The sequence below is a fragment of the Phragmites australis genome, chromosome 12 (assembly GCF_958298935.1).
Source record: "Phragmites australis chromosome 12, lpPhrAust1.1, whole genome shotgun sequence".
Taxonomy (NCBI): domain Eukaryota; kingdom Viridiplantae; phylum Streptophyta; class Magnoliopsida; order Poales; family Poaceae; genus Phragmites; species Phragmites australis.
Genome location: NC_084932.1, coordinates 2,776,216 through 2,803,109, shown reverse-complemented (window position 1 = coordinate 2,803,109; position 26,894 = coordinate 2,776,216). Strand labels below are relative to the sequence as shown.

The window sequence follows — 26,894 nt, the reverse complement described above, 5'->3', positions numbered from 1 at the left end:
CCGGACTTGGGTGGTTACCGAAAAATCACAGTTATCGCAATAACCGCTTGAAATTTGGCTAAAATTCGCTTAAAATTCATTCGGTAAAATTTAAAATTGAAAAAAAAAAATGACAATCCGCCGTTTGGTAATCGGTTGAATTGGACCGGTTATCGAGCGATTTTTTGATAAACCGAACGGTTTTTTAAGGTAACCGAACGCTCAATAAACGAGCGATTTTGATCGAAAACCGACAAGATTAACTCCTGATCTATGATTTTTTAGAAAAATAAAAAACTTAAAAAATCACCCAAAAAATCAGAAAAAATAGTAACAAATATGGCATGAGATTTGCTATGTTGTATTTAATCAGAAATTTTTTCGCATGACCTTTGCTATATTTTGGACATTTATAAGGAAACAAATAGATGCTAATAGCAATACGAGCATGATCATATAATTGTTTCATCGAATATATGCATACATTACATATGTAGTACCTCAAATTAATAAATATATCGAATTGTCCATACAAAATATAAAAACACAATCACATGCCATCTAGCAGTACTTACCAAAGCGATGATCGATGCTTAAAATGTAGTTTGCATATAATCGAAGCCACGTGCAACCTACAAGATAGAAAAAAAAATTAATATAATACCATTGTATGAAAATAAAGTAGTTACAGAAAGTAAATTATCATCACTTTTAGAACCACCAGCTGGGGGGGAGGGGAATTAAATTCGGCTGTATTGTACTCCTCGGTAGACATAGCATTATCCGTCGTGAGCAACTCTGCCTTAAACTCTGCCCAAGTTTGCCATATCCATGCAGAAGTGGTTGACCATTGTCATTTCAATATGGTATAAAACTCAAGATCTTGCCACTCATAGACCCAATGAATAGGAGGCTCTGACTGATCATCAGGGATAGGATAGTGATACGGATACAGTCAGAACTACTCTCCATACTATAGTTACTAGAATAGCTCCCACTATTTTATGGTCCATCATGACTACCCTGTATGACATGACTTTGTGAGGATGGGGCACCGTGGTCCTATTCCTGTGTGGCATGCGAAAACTAACTCTCACCAGTGAGTTGCATGGGAGCAACGACAAAGGATGGGTATGGAGGAACATCACCTCCCTGACCGTTATCGTCAATGCTATCTGTCTTTGAGCTGCTGCCATTCGATTCTTGGTAAGTTAGGCTCTTTGGGTCATTATTCGTGCTCTCATCACTTTGCACTTTTCTTTTGCTCTTACCCTTAATCTTCTTGCTCTTCTTTGGATACGGCATTTACTTCTTCCTCTTTCCCATGTGTGTCACCTACCATTTTAGCAGCCCACAGTTGTAAATCTTGTGGGTTCACTATGTCTGTCAACATGTGAGTTGGCAGGAGTATGTCACTGTCTGTGTCCTCCTCATCAAGCTCTGGGGAAGCATTTGATCTACTAATCTCCATCTAGTCCTAGAGCGAATTGTTCTCCTCGTTCAATGTGAGCTCAATAAGCCGTTGAAATAGATCATCATCAACAGTCGACCTGATGCCTGCATCCAAATTATTCTGTATTCTCATGTTGTAGTTGACATAAGCGGCTGCAAACTTTCATGTGGATAAATGCAAATGTACTCCAATTCGAATCAAGCACTAAATCGTCATAATCGACAACACAACGAACTGTCGACCTCCTAAGAATGATTACTGAACGAATTACATGAAAAATCGCTAGTAAATGGGCGGTTACCGAACAAGGATCTTCAAAAATCGCTCGGCGTCAGGTGCTGCGCGCTGCTCTTCAAAGGCGGACGGTAACCGTTCAGATGCAGTCGGTTACCGATGCTAATCGCTCGATAACCGAAGCTTCAACGCCGGATTTCCACGGGACTGTCGCGGATTTGGTCAACTGGGCGACGATTCTTCGATTTTTGTTGTGGACAAATGCGAGGGGAAAGTGAGCTGTGCATCGACACGAGCTGAATACCGGCTGCCCTTATCCATTTGAGTTGGGCTGAAACGGGCCAATTTCACTGTACATTCGACCCGTTTTGTCATTTTAATCATTTTCGGCCTTTTTACAAACTCCCAATGTTTAAGCGGCTAGTTGGTGATGCAAACGATATTTTTTTAAAATTACTTTCACAGATAGTCTTAAAATTACCTCTAATTTTTTATAGAATTTTTTTCTAAAATTTTTGAGTTTTTTAAAATCAATTTGAATTTTTTAATTCAAATTCGGTAACCAAGCGTATTATGAAACCGAGCCACACTGGTACGGTCAGTTACCGTATATTTCGAGCGATAACCATGCATTGTTGAACCCTGCTTTCATGTTTTGCCACGAGAGAGAACACAAATTATTGGCGTGCCACTTTACACTCTTAGCTGGGGGTAAAAAGGCCAATTTACTTAACCTTTCTTCATCCTCCCTTCTCTCTCATTTCTCTCGGTTGCCCATTGCCCATCCGTCAGGAGCAAGCAAGAAGTCGATGCATCCAATATTTGCGCACCTCTCTCTTATCGTCCTCTTTTTTCTCATCGCCTCGCCTTGTTCCCTGCGGCCTCCACGAGAGCTACCTCCGCTGCGTCGTGCGCCTCTCGTCGACCACCGCAGACCTCTCCTGGCTTGTCCATGCGCCCGAGGTCGTCTCCTTCAACTCTTTACTCAACGCCACCATCCAGAACCTCCACTTCGCCTCGCCGTAAATGACGCGCCCAACGCTGCTCTTCACGCCCCGAACCATCACCAAGCGCAACCCTTCGTCTCATGCTGTCGGTGTCATGGGCTCACGGTCTGCGCCCGCAACAGCACCCACGACTACGAGGGCCTCTCTTACTGCTCACTCTGGACCGACGGCGTGAGCGGCGCTCGCCCCTTCGCCGTTGTCGATGTCGCCACGCTCTGGGAGGTGAGTGTCGACGCAGTGCGCCGTTTGGCGCACGCCGGACCCGGGGCCACACTCAGCTGGAGAGGAAAAAAAGAGGGGTAAAAGAGTCGCGGTGGAAGTCTTCTCTCTCATGTGGCATTTTTGTAGTCATATGATTAAGAAACTCTCTCTCAAATGGCAAAACAAGAAAGACAACGAAGAAGATAGTATTTGAAGAGTAGCCGTTCTTAAGGATAGTAAAAACTTAATTTTCCCATTATACTCGGGTAACTCAAAGATCCTTCCAGTGTGGTAGCCGTGTGGAGCAAAATGATCGGAGCTAACCATAACAAAATTTATATGAGCATGATTCTTAAATATTTTTAATTAATTTAAATATTCTTAAAGTAATTAATGGTATTTTTTATAAATTTTCTGCTGCAATCCAAAACCATGCTGGCAACTAACTATTTTGCTCGTCCGGAGTACGGACCATCTTTATCACCGTAGTCCAGGGTCACCCTGGCAACCAAACTGGGAAACGACGCGTGGCGCGGGATTCGCGCAATGGAGACGTGCTGCTCCGATCCTGCCGAGTTCAGTGGAGCACAGAGCCACAAACGCAAGCTCTTCGCCTTCCGTTTCTCTCTCTTCCTTTGAAGCTCAAACTCACTTGCAGCAGCGGCGCTCTTGTTCCACCTATGGGTTCGAGATTGACGACGACGAGGAGGAGCTTCTGAAGGTGCTGCGAAATGGTACGGATTACCTCCCCCCTCTCCGTGCGGCGTTGTTCTTTCTCTTTTCCTGTTTGGCTGGTTTCTTTAGAAGAGGACTGTTCAGATCGCAGATTAAGCAGATAAACTCTATATGAGCGCACAATACCGCCTTTTTTTTTTGTGTTTGAGAAATGCGGAGCGCTTTTGCTCAGATTCTAGCAAAAAAGTAAATTTGTTCAGCAGCGAGGGGAATCAAATTGAGTCACATTTGCTTAGGGCTATCCAGTTCTTGTGCAGATATTTGCATATGGGCACGGACTGGGACGCTTTTGAGGTTCGAGAATGGATGGTTAATTATTGGCTAGAAAATGTGATTGGAGGTCACGTGAGCAGAGGTTTTTGTTATTGCAGATTTGCAGAGTGGGGGGGCTTGTTTGGAATGAGGGAATTTCACTGTACATTGTCTAGTTGCTGCAGGAATCATAAAAATGTTCTTGCTTTCGAAACGGGGCCTATTATTTGTGATCGATCCAGGAATCGTTGTTGTCAACGTGTCTCCTAATGCTTTTGGCTACGCGCTGTTGTGGATGTCGTGGCAATTTGCCTCGACTTGAAGCATTAGGTGGGTGTCTCATCAGACCAATCGGTCCCTGCAACACCTTTAGCTTTGTCTACATGAGTGGTTTCCTTGGGACTGGTTTGTTTGATCTAGGCGTGCGGAGAAGATAGTGCAAGAATGAGGGAATGTAAAAAAAGGAGGCCCAGTGTTAAACATACCAGTTCAATAAAATTACCCGATACGACCGGTAAGGCTGATTATCAGTTTTTAATCGATCGGCATATTTTGAAAATCTGATGAAATTTGACTGAATTTGCCAAGAAAATAACAAATTGATCAAAACTTGTCCAAATTATATATTGTTGTCAGTATATAGTCCTTACTAGTGGTGTCCAATAGCGCCGATAATTGGTTGGTAACATTAACATTGGGAGGCCATACTCCTGAAAAGACGCAGCAAAAGATGAAAACAAGTGAAAAGAAAAGAGAGAGAGAGAAGAAAATAATGCGAGGCTGCTCGTAGAGCATACAAGAACGCACAACCTATTAGGGGTTCCCATCCTTGTTGATGCCGCCTCCTTGAGACCCATCTTCGTTTCTCTTATCTCGTTTTGGTGCACCCCTCTCTCTGTTAGCAAGTGTAACATGCGCAACGAGCAATGAATGGTGGTGGCAACTGGTCTTGGCACCAGCTCGGGTGATGTTAAGGTGGGCCACGATGGTTGAGGCTTGGTTTCACTTTCCCTTACTATGTGGTCTATCTCGATGCTTGGTGCTCCTCTATGTTATGCTCTTTTTGCATTGCTTGGTTCGTGAGATTGGATATAGTGACCTTCGGCTCCTAGTCTCACACAATCAATACGGGGCTATCCTAGCCACAGGCGTGACCTTGAAAAAGAAAAACCCATGCAGAGCTTCTAAACATATCTTGGAATTGTTGTAAGAGTATCTCTAATGCTCAGTGGTGGGACATGATTAGGGATACTTCTCTTGTCACACTAGAGTGAGGAGGTATAAAAATTAGGCACCGATGCTTGGTTCGTCGTATCTTAGAGCATGTGCATCACTAGGTGACAAGAGAAGGTCAAAGGGAGGGAGGGATCGATAGATAGATGTTTTCAATGGTGTCCCATGGTGCGCTCCCTAACACCAAGGGTAGAAAAGATACAAATCTTAGAGAAGTTGCTGCCTCTCTACCCCGAGCATGTGCGGTCTTGGGAAGTGTGCCTAAGTGCCTAACCCTTTATTCGCTCATGTGGATATTCTTATACTCATGTGTCTCGAAATCTATCCTATGACAGCACCCACATGGTGCACCCCTTGACACCAAGGGTAGAAAAGATAGTATTGAAGCAAATCTTAGAAGTTGATGCCCTCCCTATGCCGCATGTGGTATTGTGAAGTGTCCTTGTTTCTCTTATCATGCAAATATTTTCTATAGTAGTGTATCTCCAATCGATCGTTACAAAACACCCACTTTGGTTTTAAGGGATGTTCATCCATATGTTTGCAAGAACGTGCAACCATTTATAAAGAGGTGTGTATTTGCAAACTTTTGTTCCGTATTACTTTGAATATATATTTTTTATCTTGAGAACCTTAAAGTAGTGTTTCTCTGCCTGTTGTGTCTTTTCCTGACATGTTGAAGTTATTCCCTCAACATATTTTTTTATTTTTTATTTGTAATGAAATGTGGAGTGTTTTCCGTTCAAAATCATTTGCAGCCTCACTTTCTTATTTGATTCAAATCAAGTCCAGCTAGCATGTGATCATATGGATCTACTAATATTTTAAATAAATTGTTTCTTGGGAAGAAGATATTCGCCAATATATGTTGTACTGATAATTTGTATGTTCGATGGTTTTTATGCTTCCATGTTCTATCCTTGCTAGCATATGATCATATGGATCTACTAATTATTTAAATAAATTGTTTCTTGGGAAGAAGATATTCACCAATATATGTTTTACTGATAATTTGGATGTTTGATGGTTTTCATGCTTCCATGTCCATCCTTTTAGTCTACACGTTCAGTTCTTTTTAGACATAGTGAGAAGCCCATTTGAGAGAAATGTTAGAAACTCAACTTTCTATGTGGATGCACTTATGTCTGCCATGTAGTCTCGTTATTTTTAATTGTGAGATTTTGTAATCCAAATTTACATCCTTGGATTTTTCTTAGGATGTTGTATGTGAACTGTGTGGTGTTGTTGGCTTCAAACATCTTCTGGTACAGTGCAACAACTGCAAGAATTCTATTAGGCACCGGTACAGTAACTTCTCTTTGTGCTTTAATTTCCAGTTGTGATGCCTTTACATTCATATTAAAATGTCTGCGTAAAAGAACCAGACAAATGCATGGATGTTGATTCTTGGAACATGAATATTACGGAATAACTTTGGTGCTTGATTTATTATTTATTAACATTCATGTAGAGCATAATTTGCATCAATTTTGTCCTTGTTTATTCACATCCATAAAACTATATTTTGTATATAATGGTATACTAGATTAAGGTTTCATTTGGCATTAAGGTGTGTGCAAAGGGACTATTTTTTTCCCCTCTAATTGAACTATCTTTCTTGTAGCCATATAGTAAAATCTTATTAGAATTACTAGAAAATTGCTCCCTCTGTTTCCTTATATAAGTCTATTTGGACCCTTGTACGTGAATGAAGGTGGGTGGTACAATAACCCTATTGACCATCAACCATTGTCATAATTGAGGTAGTCCACCCTACTCCCTTGCCCTAGCCTCACCCACCACTTACCGCAACGTACCGCAGACAGAGGTGTCCTCACTGCCTCGTTGCACCGCCGTCAGGCCAGCCACCCTCCCTGTTTCTATCGTCGAGGAGACAGGTACCCTACCCTAAACCTAACCCTAATCCTAAACGTCATAGCAGTGGCGTCAAGGTCTCTGTCGCTGTATCACCTCCTTTAGCACACGGCGTTGATCCAGTCACTTGTTTACTCGAGCGAGCTATAAACAGACATATTGTTGAAAATGTCAGAAGTTGGAGACTCATCTCTCATATTCGTTGCCCGCAAAAATTCTAATGCCCACAAAGCAAACAAGGGATTTTAAATGACCCTCAACCACCCTTCCCACAAATTCCCTCAGAAGCAAACATATCGGTGGGGTTAATTTCATTTATTCCTCTTATTAATTGATTGCATTTATAGCTTCTTAGGGCATTTCCAATGGTACATGTCGTCTAGCTATAAGAGTGTCCATATTTGATTTTTACCTACATGGAGGAGAGAAGAAAGAGAAAACTAGTTACTAACTAGCAGTCAGTATCCAAGACACATGCAAGACTTCATTATCCTATTACATGTGGACCCATATTACATTTGGAGAGTATGTTATAACTGATCCACTGGAAGGGTTGTGTATTGTACTATCTATAGATGACATGAATAACTCTTATAGCTAGTAGTTGATTATATTGTTGGAGATGTCCTTAGACAAAAGATCTATCCTTACTTAGCGTGATATGTGGTTTTGTAGATATTGTTTGGATACAATTATTTATGATGGACCATCAATAGAATGGTTGTGCGATGATTGCGTACCAAAACACAGCGAAGCTGCGGAATCATTAGAGTTTAGGTGTGATGACCACCACTCTATTCAGTTGGGTTCCTCTATAATTAACGGACCAAATGTGAATAGAGTAGAGTTGACAAAGGAACTGTGGTCATGGGGACATCATAGGTATAGATCGCACAAGGCAAGAAGAGATAGTACTGATGCATGTACGAGTGGAGACACACTCAACTCTTCTGAAATGTTTGCCGGGGAAAATTTGAATCGCAATGATGTTGAGAAGGAAGGGGAAAGTAAAGCTGATCACTTAATCTATATGCCAGAAAGTGCGGATGGTTCAAGTCATTCAGCTTCTGACCCTGCTTCAGAAATTAAACTATGTATAAATTCTCTGAAGACAAAGGGTGGTTTTGAACCTACTATGGAGCGGCTGGACCTCTCAAAGGAAAAAGATAGCTGCTTTTCTTCATCGAAGTATGTTCAAGGGTCCATTCCTCAAGGAACAAAAGCTGACTTACTTACCTCAATCAATGATGTTGAGAGATCCCATCCATTTGTCACCGATGATTCTTGTCCTAGATTGCCAAGTGTGGAGCAAGCAGATGGTTCTAGTCATACACTGGAAAATGTGGAGCAATCTCGCCCTTTGGAGGTGGTTAAACCAGATGGTTCTAGTCATTCAGCTGTGGACCCTACTTTGAATTCCATGGAGTTGCTGGACCTCGCAACAGAACAAGATAGCTGCTTTTCTTCAATGAAGTATGTTGAAGGGTCCATTCCTCAAGGAACGAAGACTGACTTATTTCCTTCAATTAATGACGTCGAGCAATCTTATCCATTTGTTACTGTTGATTATAGTCCCTCACTTCCAACGGAGGAGCAAGTAGATGGTTGTAGTCCTACAATGGAAAGTTGGGAGCAACCGCATCCTTTGGAGGTGGTTAAACGATTGGTTCATACGCCCAAGAGTATCCTAGGATCAAATTCTTCATCAAATTACTCACAGCCCATGCAAAGATCAGATCAAAATATTGGGAATATGGATGTTTTGGATCCTTCCAAGGAGTGCTTGGACTCGAGGCCAATGTCAAAGACTATAGAGCTAGCAAGTTCCACAAATGGACAAGGGGACTCAACTGTTGATAAAGACAATGCTGAAAGAACAAAATGCTTGTCAGATGAGGAAATTGTCACCCCTGAGTTGGATAACCTCAAGGGACCAAGTCCTTCAATGGCAAAAGAATGCTTGATTCTTAATGTAGACAACTCAGATGAAGCAAATAGACCAGATAAACATTTTTTGTGCACTGTAGACAACAAGGAGCGAGGGCAATCGACGGTACCTTCATATCAGAACACCTCGAGTGGCAAACTTCATTCCAGTTGCAATGGTCTTAATGAGGGAGGTAACTTATGCAAGGCAAATGAAAGTTCAGATCCCAAGCCAGCACTGAAGGGGAACCGATGTGGAAGGAACCTTCAAAATGATGTACGAAGGACATCGGTTCGTGCTGGCAAAAATGTGGTGTGTAGGCAAGTATCACAAATGGAAGGTGTTAACTGTGAGGCATTGCCTATCAAGCATGTTGGTCAATGCAAGGCAACAAAAAGTAGCTCTAAAAAGAAACATAACCGACCAAACAGACACATTCCACGTCATACTAAACATCAGAAAACCAAGCTCATCAAGAACATAAATGCTGATCCTGCAAAGTTGAAAAGTGGTAGGCTACCAAAACAACCTGATCATACTCACTCAAGTGCTTCCTTGGAGTTGTCTTCAAAAACAAAGGAAGTACATGATGCCAATGATGCAGAACCGAGATGTTCTAGTGCTGCTCAAACTTTTGAGAATGTCATGCCAAAGAAAAGAAAACTTATTTTACCATATAGCGAAGATGAAGATGCTGAGGCCACACAGGTGGAAGATTCGAACCCTCGATCCAGTGATAATTATGGGCAAGTGAAGAAGCGTAGAAGATGTGTGGAAAATGGCGTGATGAACCAGAGAAGATCTGTAGAAAATTGTGAAGAATCGTTACGTCCAGGAAATTCAAATCATCAATATGTCAAGAATCATACGCAGGAAAAAACGCAGAGAAGCATAGAAGCCAATGAAGATAAAAATCCACTTTTAGGGGATCCTACTGCTCGGTGTGCTCAGAGTGATGCTGCACAGTTAGCATCACAAGCTGTAGTCGCAGAAGACCACTGTAGCCTATCCGCGATGCCAGTCATTTACACACAACCCACTGATAAACCTTATTGGACGTATGTTAGATGCCCTTCATCCCTTTCTAAAGCATTATTCCGTTATTTTTTTTCTCACTGCAGTGCTAATATTTTCTCCGTTTATGTTGATAGTGGAATCATGAAGATTGGCCAGGAGTATATTTCATTGGCTGCACACCTTTCGGATCGATCATGCAAGAAGGTGCAGGAATTATCAAGATCATTACCACCAGTAATGAAAGTAACGATGCATTCTAAGTTGAAAGCCTGGCCAAAGAGATGGGAGGCGTCAGAACCTACTGCTGATAGCATTGGCTTGTATTTCTTGTCAGATAATATGAGGTGTGTTGACCTACCCTATGCGTATTGCTTGTTTTATTTTTTCAGGTACATGAATGCTATGTTAATGTTCTTGTTGCTCCTCTAGGCCAAATAAAGAGCTGGATAGATTAGTGCAGTATGTCACTGATCATAGCATAGTTCTTAAATATGTTGTCGGCTTCGCCAAGCTGCTTATCTTCCCTTCTGTTCTTCTACCAGAGCAATGTCAAAGTAAGTACCATATTTGCAGATTCATGGATATGATTTAGCACTGCACTTGATTTGCAGTTCCAACCATGAATCAAGTAAAACTGCATTTGTATTGTATAGCAGTGCAATTTTGCATGATTGCTTTTACTGTCCACTTGAAAAGTTATTTACTTTCCTGCAGTAGAGTACTTAAGTGTGGATTTCGATTTTAGACGGCCTTGCTCCATGTCTAATATTTTTCCATTCACTTGTCAAATTCTGTTTTATTGTAGTGTTCCAAGGGAAACACTATCTGTGGGGAGTGTTCAAGCGGAGGATGGGTATGAGCAAAGCAGGTAACCCAGTGAAACAAAAAGATTGTACATTGCATATTTCGAAGAAAAAAGAGGAGCAGCAAAACAAAGGTGCTAGGTGACTCCCTGGACCAAGAAATGACTATTTCAAAGCATATCATCTGAGAGCCAACCGTCGCCAGGCACTGTCCATGACGTGGCTGACACTAAGACTGACCCCGGTGATAATAGGAAGCCCTGCTCAAATTCAGAAGCTTCCCCACCTAAGCTGTTTGGCCTTGTCATCGCGCAGACACCAAAATCTGAGCAGTTCATTCGGGAGTTAGAAAATAAAGGTGCACTGGTATATGCAGTTCATTCGGGAGTTGGAAAATCTTAGCAATGCTATAGCATCAGAACTAACTTGCAGCAATCGTGCTCTGGCTTCTGAAGCATAGCTGTAACCATTGTTTGATGTTCAGGACTGAACTAGATGGTCTTTAACTCTGTAGGATGTATCAAACTGAAGCTGAACTGGAGCTTTATGCCACCTCCATACAACTGCCAGTTCCTGAGTAGTATTACTCTTTAGTATCAATTTGTCGCCATCGGTAAAACTCAAAATGTGCTGTGCATTTATGCAACCCTAACCTAGATTTATCATGCATTAAGTGACACTACTGTGCAAAGCTTAGCAACAAAATATGTTACTGCATGTCGTTTGCACCATATTTTTTATTCTCTACATGCATGGTTTGTGTGCTGTAGATTTGCTGCTCCAGATGCAGATATCTCAAATGTAAAAGTATTGTGCAATGGTTGTATTGTTGTTAACCACTAAAATTTTATAGGACATTGATTATGAAACTATGACCTGAAGTATTGAGCAATGGTTGTATTGTTAACCACTAAAATTTTATAGGACATTGATTATGAAACCATGACCTGAAGTATGAAGTATGTCATTCATTTGCTGCTATTACTACCAGCTCTTTAGAAACTGCAGAATCTGCAGTTATGAAGCAGGCGAGCATCATTTGGTCAGTGGACATAAAAAATGGATTGCATGGAGATGCATGTTCATGCATCTACAGCTGGACCCACCAAATAAAAATTCTATGCAAATTGAAAAAGTTAAAACGCGTGTGAGGTAACATGATATTTTTGAGTAAATTGCACGGTAGGCACACGAACTTGTGAGGTGGGTGCAAGTAGGTCTTTGAAGTTGAAAACTGGACATTTATGTCTATATAAACTTGTGAAACCAGGTGAGTGATGTCCGGAAGTAGTTTTCCTGAGATGACATGGCATCCACGGAGGCTATGGGCACTGATGTGGAATCTACTTGCACCTACCTCACAAGTTCATGTACCCACCGTGCAATTTATCAAACAACCAAGAGACAGTTGACTTTGGTGAAACCCACAGCAGAGCAGATCTGACATGATGCCACAACCCTCAAGGTTTTACCATACATCAATCAGCATCCTAATTCTGAATCCAAATTATGGAAGTATGAACAAAAAACATAAATATAACTAATTATGAAATGACTGTCTTCTCTGTACAAATCCCCTCCAAGTAAGAAGAATGGAAGTACACATGATGATAATATGATCATAATAAGAAGCATGCATAAAGGAACAATGGTACCACAAACATATATGATCAAAACTGTCCTCATTCGATAGGTTTTAATTTATGTACATTTGGCCTCATATACAAATTGGGAAGTTGTGTATCATCAGAAGCATCTACGAGCTAAGAATGTTCAGGAGAGAAACCCTACTGTGAATCAATCTCTTGAATAGAAACTCAACACCATCTTCAAGATCCCCCATGCTGCGTTCAACTTCTTGCAACTGCTGCTCCTCACACACAACCTTTCTTTTCTGGAACGTCTTGGAGACAAGGGACCATTTGCTTGCGTTGGGACTACCCATTTGCTTCGGCAAGAGCCGTGATGTGGATTCGAGTAGAGAGATGATGTACATACACCGGGCTTCTAGCTTCTCTTTATGAGCGAGCGTGGCGCACAGCAGATGGCTGTATTCAGCAACTGAGATGCCTAATATGACATTGTGTATCGTATTCGGCAGCTCATATGCTGAATACGGTTGTTTTTGGTATATGAGGTGCCAAATATAGTGTACAATGTCATATTCGGCATCTCAAATGCCGAAAACATGTTTTTGGTGAATAAGGTGTCAAATACACCGTAAATTTATAAATACGACAACATGTTATTTATTTTGGTAAATACGATCACATATGTTGGCTATTTTTGGATTTTTTTTCCGCATTTGGTCTAGTGGTATGATTCTCGCTTAAGGTGCGAGAGGTTCCTGAGTTCAATTCTCGAAATGCCCCTGTTTCATTTTTTTCCTTCTCTTTTTTTGGTTTCCCCCTTTGAAAATGCAGCATGTTCTTTTTTTTTTATCAGCACAAAATTTGAAGTTCCAAGATTTGGTGTTCTGCAAAAGTAGGTTAAATTGTGGTGCATTCTTCAATTATGAAATATGGGCGGAGATAAAATATATAAATTTTAAAATCAAAAGATAAACATATGAGTTACACTTCGGTGTGGATTTTGAGCAATTTTAGTGAACTATGGAGAATTTGACTAAACTATCAAAGAAGAGCTTCCTCGCAGTCGCACAGGTAAATGATGTCTCTTTGGGCACGTTTAGATTGAAGCCAATACTCGCCTTACTAAATATTAGCTCGCTCGGGCTCCGTTGGCTGTTGTTTGGAGTGGCACCAAGTTTTGGCTCGTCCAGCCCCTGTAGTACATTTTCTCGCCTGCTCTTAGGTGAACTACAGGCACGAAAAATGCCCGCCAAGTATTTGACACGCTAACGACTTAGCAGGGCAGGGCTAGGCAGAATCCAAACATGCCCTTAATCCCTATGGCATGGAAGATCTTCAAAAATATTAGCATCAAAAGTTAAGTGGTGTGGTGTCCTTTAAAAATATCATCCATAATTGAGTGGGACAGGAATCCGTTAGAAGCATTGTTTTTATGATAGATTTATCTTTTTCTTAGGACACCTCATCATTCATTTGAAAGATACATCTTACATTCACACTTTATATGTAAGAACCACCAAAAACACCACACTAGATAGTTCCACACTTCCACCTTAGGGCGCGTTTGGTTTCTTTGTTGAACCAGGCTAGCCCGGTGAACCTAGCCTAACCTCGCTGAGCAAGGCAAGACAAAGACAGCAAAGCTATTTGGTTCTCCGTAGCTCCTTATCCTCGTCACTTCTTGCCCCTTAGCTGCAGAAGAAGAACTAATCCACGATTTGGATGTGCGTTTGCTTAGTTTGGCTTCGATTAGTGTCCAGGAGCTAGATTCGGGGACAATGGAACTCGATTGGTAGCGACGAGTTCAATTGGAGCCCGATTTGGCAACCACGAGCTCATTTGTGGCCAAAGCAGAAGCAAATGGGGATGGGCTCGGCGTTGCCCGGAGCATGAAGTGACATGCTTGTCTTTGTTCGGAGCTCGATTGGCTTCGCGTAACCGAGCAAGCAAACCTTGCCAGTGCGGGAGAACCAAATCGGCTCTCCTACGTGGGCAACAAAATCCTTACCGAGCCAAGCAGATTTGCCAGCAAAGTTAGCTTTTTCTAAGCTCTCAAACCCATATCCTCGCTTGGCAAGACGAGGCAAAACTCAACAAAGGAACTAAACACGCTCTTAGTATTTACGCATGATACTAATCCAGTGTAACATTTTGCTACAAATGATATTTTAATGTTGTTGAAAATTAGCATAAACTTTGGCATGACTTAGAACATCACGGGAATTACGCCACTTCAATCAAAAACTCCTAGTTCCAAACGGAACCTTTATATCTTCGTGCATATGTTGCAGGCTTATAGTTTCACAAATTTAAACTTTTTAAAGTATCTATGCCATATTGCTCTTCTAAAATAAAGAAGAAGAAGAAAAGGTTTCTCTTGCTTTCGACTCATGTGAATCCACACCACAATTTAGCTGTCCCTGTCCTCCATCTTTTGCTTATCCTAAAGCATCGGTCCTAGGAATGCATCTTGATGGACCCCACGTGTCAAGTAACGGGCAAACGACATGCTTATCGTTATTGACCGTTAATCCAACCGCTTTCAGCATCACGCCCAATGACACGGGGCCCCACTGCCTACGTGGCGCGAACCTGTCACTCGCGACGGGTGACTCCGGCAGGCGGAGACCGGTCAGATCGCCGTTGCCTCCCGATCGGACGTCCAGAGCGCCCTCGACGCTGCTGTCCCTGACAAGGCGGACCCACTTCGTCAGTATCCAACGTGGCAGGGACATCTCCGATGGCCCGCTGCCAGGATCGGGCCCACGTGCCAGCGGCCTCGTCCGGGTACAGAACACAAAGGCTGGTTCAACTCGGGCACGAAAATTAGAAAAAAAAACCCTCTGAAAATAAAAATCGCCGTCGAGACTCGCCGAGCCACCACCCTGGCCGAGCCTCCGGCGACGGCGGCCTCGGCGGCGAAGCCCTAGGGGGACTCCCTTCCATACGCGATCCCACCGGAGCCTTCTGCCGCCTGCATCGGGCGGAGATGCGGAGGAGGATGGGGAGCGTGGACGATCTGATCGAGGAGGCCAAAGTGCGCACCGTGTGGTGGGCGCTCTGCATCTTCGCCATCTCGTACTTCCTCACGCGTAAGCGCGCCCGCTCTCTTCCTCTATATCTCTATCTCATTGTTGACTCGATTGTTTTTTTCCACCTAGAAGCGTTTCACAACATCACCCTGATGCGGGGTTTGATTGGTTCATTGTGTCGGATTACCCCGTCGTTCGATGTTTATCTGCGAAGCGCGCTTGCGATTACTGCTGGACTAGGCATAATTGTAAGAGATTTTGGGTAACTGCTGCTGTAGATGCTGTATTGTGAGGGAATTTGGTGGATAATGTGTTAGAAAGTTGAGACCTTTTGTTAGTCGGGGCAGCTAGAGCTTGTGGTTACACCATCTGTGAGCTCCTGAACCTATCCAATTAGCGAGTTTTGATGGCTGTTACGTGGGATGTTTTGGATGTTAGTTGCTGTCTTGCTGCTTGCATTCAATCTAGGTACTACTCTTTAGTGTCCCAGTCGAGATCGTTAGTAAAGAAGCTTTCTGAATCGGCTTGAAATGCCTAAGAAAGCTTAACTCTGTTCTCCCGAATTTTCCTGTGGAAGGTTTTCATGCATTCTGGATGAAATTGCCAGAGATGGACAATGTTGTCTAGGGTTTGCTGCAGTTCTGTAGGTAAGACTTATATTTTGGGTAGAGGGCTTGTGGATGGCCTTATGTAAAAGATATATGTACTAGTGATTGTGGCAAACTGTGCAAATTCTATAGGAGAGATTTTGGCAGTATCTCTTGGATAAGCTTGAAAAGAGATTATTGTTTGGCTTACCCTGAGGCAAGGTACAGTTTGAGTGCAAAATTTCCAAATAATGATCACTCAGGTGCCAGTTTTTTTTTTTAAAAAAAATTGTCTGTACTCTTGAGTTGAAGGACGAGTGATTTGTATTATACATTTCCATGTTAATTTCCTTTAGTGCGTGATCTAGGGAATAGCTGTTACAAGGGATTAAATTTTGTAATGAGTGGTTTTATGCTAGCATGCTTCAGAGGTTCTTAGTCTAGTGACCTATCAAATGATGTAGTAGATATGCGATCATCTATCTACTTGTTGTTGGCAAGTTGCAATTTCATTCAAAAAGGAACCGATGCAGGAAAGTTGTTGGGTGATTTGTTTTTGAATGGTCAAGTATGGAAGTACTGGTTGGATGCAAGCGTAATTGGCAACTAGCTTATGTCCTTCTGAATCATGGATTCCTTGTTTGTTCGTTACTAAATTTGGTTCAGAGTTCACACGTTAGTAACTTTCAACTTTTTAAAGGATTTTCTGGGTGTTCGTATTATACACAGTGAAGGCAAGAGGAACCTACCTACTGATGTATAATGTTTTCGTTTGTTTACAGACCGGTGAGTTAGCTTGTACCAAAAGAAATATTAACTATAGACACTGCTACTTGTGAATCTTTTGTAACATCTGGCCACTCAGTTGTCGGTGGAAAATTAGCTTCAATTAAATGAACCTTTTAGCTTCACAAGGGTGAAAATGAAAGTTAGATAAGTAAATATTGAGTCATGTATAATTTTATTTGTTTCTAAGCTAAGCATGGATATATTTTTCTGCAGTATTTTTACGTAACTATCTTTCTTTCTTTTTCCTTGCGTCACTTTGTGTTCTCTGAATGTTGTGTGCAGCTGTTTATTTCTGTATCCTTAGTATATTTCCTCTTAAATATAATCATGCGTTCCTGCTAACTTCATCATCATTTTTGTTTTGAGTAGATACAAGTAAATCAATGTGGACAAATGTGCCCATGTCAATCATTATACTTGCATTTCTCCGATATCTCTCCTTCAAAGTGGAGTTCCGTTGGAGAGAACAGCCTGTACGTAAGCAGAGATATTTGCCTCAAGTGTCAAAAAGGCAGCTGTCTGCTAACGATCATCGGCTTTCAACTGTGCCACCAGTTTCAAGATGGAGAAGGAAAGTTGGTTCACCTTCTGTTGAGGCTGCTTTTGAAAGTTTCATTGAGAATATTTTGCGAGACTTTGTTGTGGACTTGTGGTATTCAGATATTACTCCTGACAGAGAGGCCCCAGAACTGATACGTGGCTTAATACTTCACGCACTTGGTGAACTATCAGGCAGGGTGAAGGAGATGAATCTAGTTGACTTGCTAACAAGGTAACTGAAGGCTTGATTTACTATCTAGTATCTACAATTATTTAGTCATAATTCTCTGTTAAAGTTGAAGTGTTTTTTCTTTTTCTCTATTTCAGGGACATGGTTGATTTGATTGGTAACCATTTAGATATTTTTCGGAAAAATCAATCTCTAATTGGTGTTGATGTCATGGGCACATTGTCTTCTGAGGAAAGAGATGAGAGACTGAAGCAGCACCTAATAGTTTCACAGGAACTGCATCCAGCACTGTTATCTTCAGAGCATGAGTACAAGGTAAGAGCTAAACTTTTTAGCTTTCATGTGATCCATATTCCAATAATACAACAATTGATTATATGTTTTTTAGGTTCTTCAAGAAATTGTGGGGGGCGTTATGGCTCTAGTTTTGAGGCCACAAGATGCTCAAAGTCCACTAGTTCGCTGTTTCTCCAGGGAACTGATGACCTGCCTAGTTTTGCAGCCAGTGATGAACTTCGCAAGTCCCATGTAAGCTCTTAATACTTCACTTTGTTTGTCTTTTTTACTCTAGTGCAAGTTCTTGAGTGTTAAGTAGTTGCCTCCTTGATACTTTGAGTCATGACATATTTTGAGGAAAATTATATATTTTATTTCATGTTATATCTGGCTATTGTTTAGCCCTCTCTTAATAATCATACACTGCTGCTTATAATTAGTATATGTAAGTAGTAGTTATCTCACATTATTCATTTATGGCAATGTATCGGCTTAAAGCAGTATATTGGTTGGTTACCTGTAACTGTAAGTAAACCTATTTTAGTTTTCCCCCTTTCCCTGTACCTAAGTTTTGTCCCAAATTTGTGCTTGTTCTTGTTTCAGTTACATGAACGAGTTAATTATCTACCTTCTAAACAACAAAGATACAAGCAATGGAGGAGGTAATACAAACATGGCTAGTACTGAAACAGTCACGCTAGTGCATGATCATTCATCTTACAAAGGAGGTTCACAAGGTTTTCAAATGGAACCAAGAAATTGGACTGCAGAACCAAGTGGATTAGTGCCAGCAAATAGTTCTGGGATGAGATCACTTGTTACTTGTGGTGGTGGAAAGTCAAAAGTGTCAGAGGATGACCATGGCAGTGCCATCCAGCTTCGTCAACCAGGTTGGGCGGTGGTATTGGATGCAGCTACTAAAAGGAGATCACAGGTTCTTGCCCCTGAAAATCTTGAGAACATGTGGGCAATAGGAAGAAATTACCAAAAGAAAATGGTGAAAGCAGAGCATTCGGCAAGATTGAAAGGTTCTGGAGGTTTAGATAATATTCCAAATGCAGCAGTGGGAAAAGAGCTATCCTCTAACTTCAACGAGAGAATTGCATCTGTTGATGATAAATACATGGTCAATTTGATGCAAAGTACAAATAGGAATGCTCAATCTACTTTTGTCACAGGCAGTCACCCACTTGCTTTGCAAAATACAAATGAAGTGAAATCAAAAGAGGGGAGTCACGTTAATTACAACAGCAAGGAAAAACCACGTGAAACCATCAACAATGCAAAAGCTCAACTAAAGCGGTCTAATAGTACTCCTGATATTGAGAAAAAATACTTGACCAAAAGTAATCAAACCATGGTTTCCAGTGAAAGCCTAAATGCAAGGAAAAATCAGGATGAGAAAGGTGCTGGTCGTGCCTCACATGTTGAGGTACCATTGCATGTTCCGAAGATAAGATGTCGGGTAATTTTTTTTCTTATCCTATCACTAGAACTCGTTCCAGTATCATTTTCTAACTCACAATCATCACATTACTGGGTTCTACTGCACATTACTGGGTTCTACTGAATAAATTTGATCAATCCATCAACATTGCATTGCTAGTATTCACCAATTACCACAATTTCTGAGTGCAATGTAACTATTGATAGTTATACCAGTAGGAACATAACGCTGATCTTATGAGCCCAGGTTCATATGCACCAACTAGAGGTTTGCACACTTATGTATCTTTGAAATTTCTTACAAAAATCATATATGTAAAACATGTGCATTTGTGAAAAATTGAGCAAAAATTTGATCATATGCTCTATATACAAAGAAGACAACAGGAAAGAACAAACCTAACTGACAAAAGAAGTGTATAATATTTTGCTTTTTTGTACAGTACATGAATAAAAATAATTTTGCATGATTTTATAAGTGCTCATGTACCCACGTTTACTACATCTATGAACTTTTTGAGATTTTTTCCTATGTACACAAGTGTACATGTAGGGGGTACAAATGAACCCTTGTTCATTTCTGCTTTTCCCACACTGTTATGTGCGGGAGTTACAGTGTGGGAGTTAAGTTTGTTAGGAGATATTCGGTTTGGATAAGTTTGTAAGAAATAAAGTAGAGTTAGAAGTCAAGTCCAGATTGAGATAAGTTAGGTAACTCGGATTAGGTAAGATTGGAAAGAGATAAGTAGAGTTGGATTCGGTTCATATTTAGCTGGGATTGTTAGGGCCGGGCTCTATATATAAAGAGCAGTCGGCAGCCTTTGAAATTAAGCAATAAATCAATCTATTTCCTCATCTCCTTTTCTCTTTACCTCACCTCCCTGCTGTTAGTCTGTTACCTCTGTTCCTCATCCCCCTACTGCACTCGGCGCCTCCCTCGACGTCACCACGGGAGGAAACCATCCAAGGAGCAGCCGAGACCCCCCATGCCTATCCAATCCGGTCACTTCCACACGGACGTGACACACACGCATCTCTTATGAGATAAGTTTCAGAAGTTTGTAACAATGACAGGCTAAATTGACCGCTGATTTTGTTGTTTTGCTATTGCTTGTCGCTGTTAGGATGTGACACACACGCGTCTCTTATGAGATAAGTTTCAGAAGTTTGTAACAATGAGAGGCTAAATCGACCGCTGATTTTGTTGTATTACTATTGCTTGTCGCTGTTATTTTGTTGTTTTCTGTAGGTAGTAGTACTAAAATCTTTAAGGGGGCTCAGGTTTGCTTTTCGCTTGTTCTCTTGTTATGCCTTTCTATTCTTAGAAATCAATCATTGACTATGTTCTTGATATTACTTGCCATATCTGTTGCCTTTTCATCCTTCCATAAGTAATCTTAGCTATGGACTCTTCTTTTTCTCCTACTCAGCATTTAATGGATAGCATGCGGGCTTCTATGGTTCCATTAGTTTTAGTACATGGTGTTCAATGAGAATCGGCATGTGTACGATCTTTTGCTTAATTTGTATGGTCTTTGGTTAAGAGAAAACACACAATATGCCACTGAATAACAACATGATTCACAATGTGGCACTCATTGTGAGGCTGACATGTGAGGCTCAGCCCACATGTCAGTGAGACATCTGTGGCATATGGTGAACATACAAAGTTATTCAGTCTTATATGGGAAACATTAGGTATTTTGAGGTGGTTTGGTCTGATAATTAATATCTGTAATAGTTTTTATTCCTGCATGATTGCATCAAGCCTAACAATTTTGTATCACGTTCAGTTCTCTTGTTCATGATACAATATGCATCTATTTATGTGAACTAATATCATTCTCAATAGCTGATGTGATTTTTCTTGGTTGTGCGTTTCTCTTTGCAGGTTGTTGGTGCATATTTCGAGAAACTAGGTTCAAAATCTTTTGCAGTTTATTCTATTGCCGTGACTGATGCAGATAGCAAGACCTGGTTTGTGAAAAGAAGGCATGATTTTACTTGGCATTTTTGTGAACTTGTTGCAGCTTTGAGAGAGTAAGGTGTATGATGCTGACCTATAACTTCTGTTTGTAGATACCGGAATTTTGAACGTCTTCATCGACAACTGAAGGAGATACCTAATTATTCATTGCATCTGCCTCCAAAGAGTTTTCTTTCATCTAGTGTTGATGATTACCTTGTGCACCAACGGTGCATTCTCCTGGACAAATATCTTCAAGTATGCTTGGTTCTCTAGCATTTTTCCTCATCTTTTACTTAAAAAGTGTTCACAATAATCATTTTGTGTTCAATAGGATCTCTTGTCTATAGCTAATATTGCTGAGCAGCATGAGATTTGGGATTTTCTGAGTGCATCCTCAAAAGTATGTATTCTACGCCAACCAAATCCTTACAAGCCTTCTCCTTAATAATAAAAGAATGGCTGTCTTCTTTTAGTAATTTCTTGAGTTTCTTAGCTCTTCATTTCTTTTCCATTTTGTAGAATTACTCTGCTGGAAAGTCAACCTCTGTTATGAAAACCTTGGCTGGTATGCATATCCCTGCATTTGCTTTTTTTTTCCTTAAAAAATATGAACTTGCTATGTTCTTCTCTTAAAGATATTTTGTTTATTTTGCATCAACAGTTAATGTTGATGATGCAATGGATGACATTGTTCGACAATTTAAAGGAGTTTCAGATGGTTTGAAACGGGCGGTTGGCACATCACATTCTAGTGCAACTTCACAATTGGCAGATAATAGAATGTCTCTATCTTGGAATCAGGAAGAGACAGATAACCACAATTTGCATCATAGAAACTTGGAACGTGCTCATAGCCTTTCTGATGGTGATAGCAACTACGAAGATCTCACCTCATCTGCAAATAGTGGATGCCACTCGGACAATGAGGTGAAAAATAATAGAGGCTATGCTTCAAATGATATTAAGCACATCGAAGCATACTCCGGTTTGGATCCACAAGTCAGCCAACAAATAGACAAACCTGCAAGGGCATATTCTGATTCTTCAAACATGTCGTCTCTGAATACATTTGAGGATCCAACAGGAATTCCTCCTGAGGTACACCACACCTTGCTACTACATAATTCATTTGATGCTGATCGCAGCGAACTTCTGTTCTAAATGTTATTCCCTTCTATTCATAAACCTTCTATTCTATTTGGCAGTGGATGCCAACAAATGTTAGCGTGCCTTTATTGAACCTGGTTGACAAGGCATTCCAGCTAAAGCGACGGGGTTGGATAAGGTCAGTTCCTTTTTTCATGAGCTTTATCTAATGTGTTCCTCCATAGACTAGTTTCAGACTACCGTTACGTGGAAATTGCTCGGAACAACAACTTGTATTTCTTAGAGACCCTGGGCCAGCATATATACACATATACAGGTGACAATATGCAAGAAAACCCTTATAATCCAGGGATATTACACAAAGCAATATATAAACACTGTAGAACTTTGGAACCCAAATGCATTTGATTGACCTGATTGGACTGGTTACTAGATATCATGATGGTTCTCACTTCATGTATTTTGGCAATATATTATTTTCTGATGTTTGTTTACATGATAATGAATCTGGGTGGGGTGTCGCTTCAAGTATGACATTTTTTGTTTGCGATTTGTTCAGTTTTTCTCAGATATGCACCAAGATTCATTTTTCAATTTGTTTTGGACATTTTTTTGGTCCGGTCATAGCCCTGTGCAAATCATTTTTATTTTCAGCTTCCATGATTTGATTCCAAAATTCAACCACTTTTGCAATCCAGTTGTTTTCATCTTTCAACTAGCTGAATTAAGCGTGCAGATGCACGGCTAGGTACTACGATGTGTATTTTTTACTTAAAAACATACTTTGTTAAACAACTCTAATACCTACGATAAAATTTAGCTCGATTTGCTATATAGCATTTCTAGTGTCTGTATATATCCAATCGATACAGTACCTTAGTAACATGGTTCCTCTATATAATTAAGTGTCATAGATCTTTCCACTTATCTTAATTGTCAATGGGATATTTTCGTGTTCATTTTTTTTTATTAGTATGGGAATTCATTGCCCACTTAGCAAATAAGTGCTTTTATTCTGTGAATTTCTACCGCAAACCATGAGCACCTGAAATTTTAGCTGTGATTTTCCAATGCATGTTGTTATATTTGTTTGTATACACGATGACTACTCACAAGATACACAAAGACAATTATCAATTTCTAGCACATGTGATACCGCAAAATAATACAACATGAAAAAATTTAGTTAATTTGCTTTGTTTGTACTCGAATAAAAATAGTTTCATTGTATGGTACTACTGCTCAGCGGTTAACGATGCTTACCGAGGCACTGATTGTTGCGGGGCACCTTTTGCTTGCCCTTGGCGTCCTCGCCGCTGGCGGCAGATTCTTCTTTGTTTGTACTCGAATAAAAATAGTTTCATAGTATGGTACTATTGCTTAGCGATTAATGATGCTTACCAAGGCACCGATTGTTGCGGGGCACCTTTTGCTTGCCCTTGGCAGCCTCGCCACTGGCAGCGGAGTCTGTCGAAGCCATAATGTTGCCCTGGCATGAGGTCAGTGCTGACGGTGCGTGCTTTGCTGCCCTGCACAGCGAGCGCGGCCGATTGGCAGTACAAAGAATTGGCTGAGAAGCACGCATGCACGCTATCTTTGTCTTCTAGTGCTTGCCATCATTGGATGCGTATAGATCATATCCTGAGATCTTGTATATCGCATGCTGCCTTCGTTGATGGGGACATACAGAACCCATCGTTGATGTGCACATAGAGGAGTTTTGTCTTCCTTGGATTCTTTAGTTTCACAGTTGAGGATGGGAACTATGATCTCTTTATTGGCATGGAGATCTCCTGTATTGCAAATAGAACTAATGTATATCAATTTGTTATTTTCATATCTTTACTGTTTATGCTTATCGAATCTATACCATTGTAATTTGGTCCTACCGTAATCAGCGGTGTAGATCTCTCTCTTTTTCTCCCAATTAATGAGAGAATTTCTATGATTATCTTTTTTCTTAGATTTTCTTGATTTTAGGATTTTTTTTAATACCTTGTACATTATATATATGATTGCAGAACATGGTGTTTTACTTGATATGCTATGGTATCTGCAGGAGACAAGTTCTTTGGATATCAAAACAAATTTTGCAGTTGGTCATGGAAGATGCAATTGATGAATGGATTATAAGACAAATCAATTGGCTCCGAAGAGATGATGTCATTGTACAAGGAATACGTTGGATTCAAGATGTAAGGAGGCACACTATCTTTATTTTCCCCTTCAATAGATTGTTCTCAATTTTCTTCCAATTTTACTTCAAAATGCTATTTTTCTGTGATGCCTTGGGGCACTACTAATTGTGTGATGCAGCAAGCCATTTAAAGAGTTGTTCCAAATGGATAAAGTTTCACATGGATCAATCCATGTAATTTGTAGAGCTCAATAATTTCTTGATCCTTTGAGGTTCATAGGTCTTATGATAAAAGTGCAGTTCTGTGATACCAAATCACTTTTTGTTAATACTTACCTGAAAGAGTTATCATATTGATTAGCAAGCATACTACTTCTGCATGCTAGGCTCTAATACAAGATTCTAGCACTGTGGTCTATCACACATAACTTTCGTCCCAAGATAGGTTTTCTTCTTTCTGCCCAGGTCCAACAGGGACTGAGTCAAAGCTATATTAGCTGTAAGTCGTAACTAATGGATGCCATACTTTTTTCCCTTTTCTTGTACTAATGGATTTCTCATTCGACAGACACTTTGGCCTAATGGTATATTCTTCACCAAGTTGGACGGATATAAAGGGAATGCAGGCGCAAGTCAATTTGACAAGCTACCATCAGGGAATGCCAACCAGGCTATTGGCAACAGAAAAAGCGGTGCAAGCTCTTTTGAGCTTCAGCTTGAGGCATCTAGAAATGCCAGTGAAGTTAAGAAACTTCTTTTAGGTTAGTCTATTGACTTCCTTGGGCTCATTGCTTTTTTAGACTGTCTATTTATGTTTTTCTCCTGAAAATGTTAGCATGATGTATGTGTGCAAATTTATATGGTGTCATAAGAGCAAAATGTTGCAAATTTATATCTGATGCGTTGGTGATATCTTCATTGCCTTCTGCAATGGGCCTCTTTATATTAAAAAAGAAGACATCATTACTGTATTCTTCCAGACTTCCGACTTCCGATTTGCAACTTTGTTTAGGTACTTAACTGGATTTTAAGAAAGGCACTACTTAAAATACACATGTGGAACTGACTTGGTACCGTTAGTTTATGTCTATAGCCACATGCCTTCTGTACCATGTCATCGAACTAATACTATTTGCTCCTCTCAATAATACGATTTGCTCCTCTCAAAAATAAAAACAAAAATGGTTTGCAATGCCCTTTCAGGTGGAACTCCATCTGCGTTAGTCAGCATAATTGGGTACAAGCAGTACCGACGAAGTGCAAGGGACATCTATTACTTCCTCCAAGTAAGTAAAATTCGAAATCCTTGTATCATAAGAGGACTATGATGAAATATCACATCATTCTGATTTCCATGATACATTATGCTGTGCTGCAGTCCAACGTCTGTGTTAAGCAGCTCGCGTATGCAATGTTAGAGCAGGTGCTTGTGACAATCTTCCCAGAGCTTCATCAGCTAATTGATGACATACATGAGAAGGGTCGCAAGGAGCAAGCATCATTCGCGTGCCAACTTTGACCCAAGAGACTGTCTCTAAAAAAAATATGGTACTCCAGAAACAGTCTTGATATTTTTGAACCTGCTTCCTTTGCTCTGCGGTGAAATCCTGAAACACAAATGTTTGACAAGTGGATTTCGACGACCCAAAGTTGGATTGAGGAAGCGCAATGTTTGACACGGTACCCCACAATGGTATGTACAGATGTATATATCAGAAGCTGTGTAAATTAGTCCCCTGATGGAAACCAGAACTAACTTATAGTGAGATCTAGTAGGCGTTATTCTTTAATTCCTTTTCCCCCTAAGATTTAAGTTATCATCTTGTTCTCTTAGGCCGAGGCTTGTAAATTATCGAAGATTCAAGTGTATAGCTGCATCGTATGTGTTGCCCTGTGCATTGTTTTGCCAAGGAAATCAAATCATTTTTCTACGAGATAACTACCAAGAACATTTCATGTCTTATGATGCTCTGTGCATGGTTCCGAGATGAACGGACAATTGATGGATCATCGTCTTGAAATGTTTTGGTTACATTTATTACCGAAAGTGATCAATCTGGGATATGAGCTGAACAAGTAGTCATATTTTTCTTGGCACAGACGCTATTTCTGGTTAGTAAGGTTGCGATATCCGAGACAGACATGTACCGTTGTCCTTTTGCCTTTGTTCCTAAATTCTTTCTATCCTTGCAAAAAAAGAAGAGGAAAAAAGAAGAGAAAAACTAAGACTCCATATGGACTTGGTGACACATCTGACTACTTGTGATACAAACGTTAGACGCCTAAATGCAGACAAGGTTGGCTGATTCTTGTACACTGCACTGCCAATGGTCAACAACCTAGCGTGGAGAAAAAAAGTACTAGACTCTGCACATGGAAACAAATTGTCGGAACTCGAATATCTGTGCACTCGTCGTCTCCTCGTGCATATGTTTTGGCCACTTTTCCATGCCGCCTACCTATGGAGGTCCCCCTAGCTACACCATCCTACAAAATGTCATCGTCAATACATG

General features: G+C 40.6%; 2 protein-coding genes across 2 annotated transcripts; both read left to right on the top strand.

Annotated features, from left to right (window-relative positions):
- The first annotated feature begins 3,374 nt into the window (after positions 1-3,374).
- LOC133886100 (ASI1-immunoprecipitated protein 2-like) lies at positions 3,375-11,590 on the top strand. Its single transcript, XM_062325829.1, has 6 exons — positions 3,375-3,608; positions 6,312-6,397; positions 7,645-9,954; positions 10,048-10,257; positions 10,343-10,467; positions 10,719-11,590. Exons 1-6 carry the CDS (start codon positions 3,606-3,608, stop codon positions 10,859-10,861), a joined length of 2,877 nt encoding a protein of 958 aa, XP_062181813.1. The 5' UTR covers positions 3,375-3,605; the 3' UTR covers positions 10,862-11,590.
- Positions 11,591-15,118: 3,528 nt separating this feature from the next.
- On the top strand, positions 15,119-26,320 carry LOC133886568 (uncharacterized). Its single transcript, XM_062326235.1, has 15 exons — positions 15,119-15,400; positions 17,086-17,488; positions 17,584-17,761; positions 17,835-17,974; positions 18,326-19,187; positions 21,060-21,160; positions 21,248-21,392; positions 21,469-21,537; positions 21,657-21,702; positions 21,799-22,235; positions 22,343-22,422; positions 24,304-24,439; positions 24,950-25,142; positions 25,585-25,667; positions 25,760-26,320. The coding sequence occupies exons 1-15, from the start codon at positions 15,298-15,300 to the stop codon at positions 25,898-25,900; spliced, it is 3,117 nt and encodes a 1,038-aa protein (XP_062182219.1). The 5' UTR covers positions 15,119-15,297; the 3' UTR covers positions 25,901-26,320.
- The last annotated feature ends 574 nt before the right edge of the window (positions 26,321-26,894 follow it).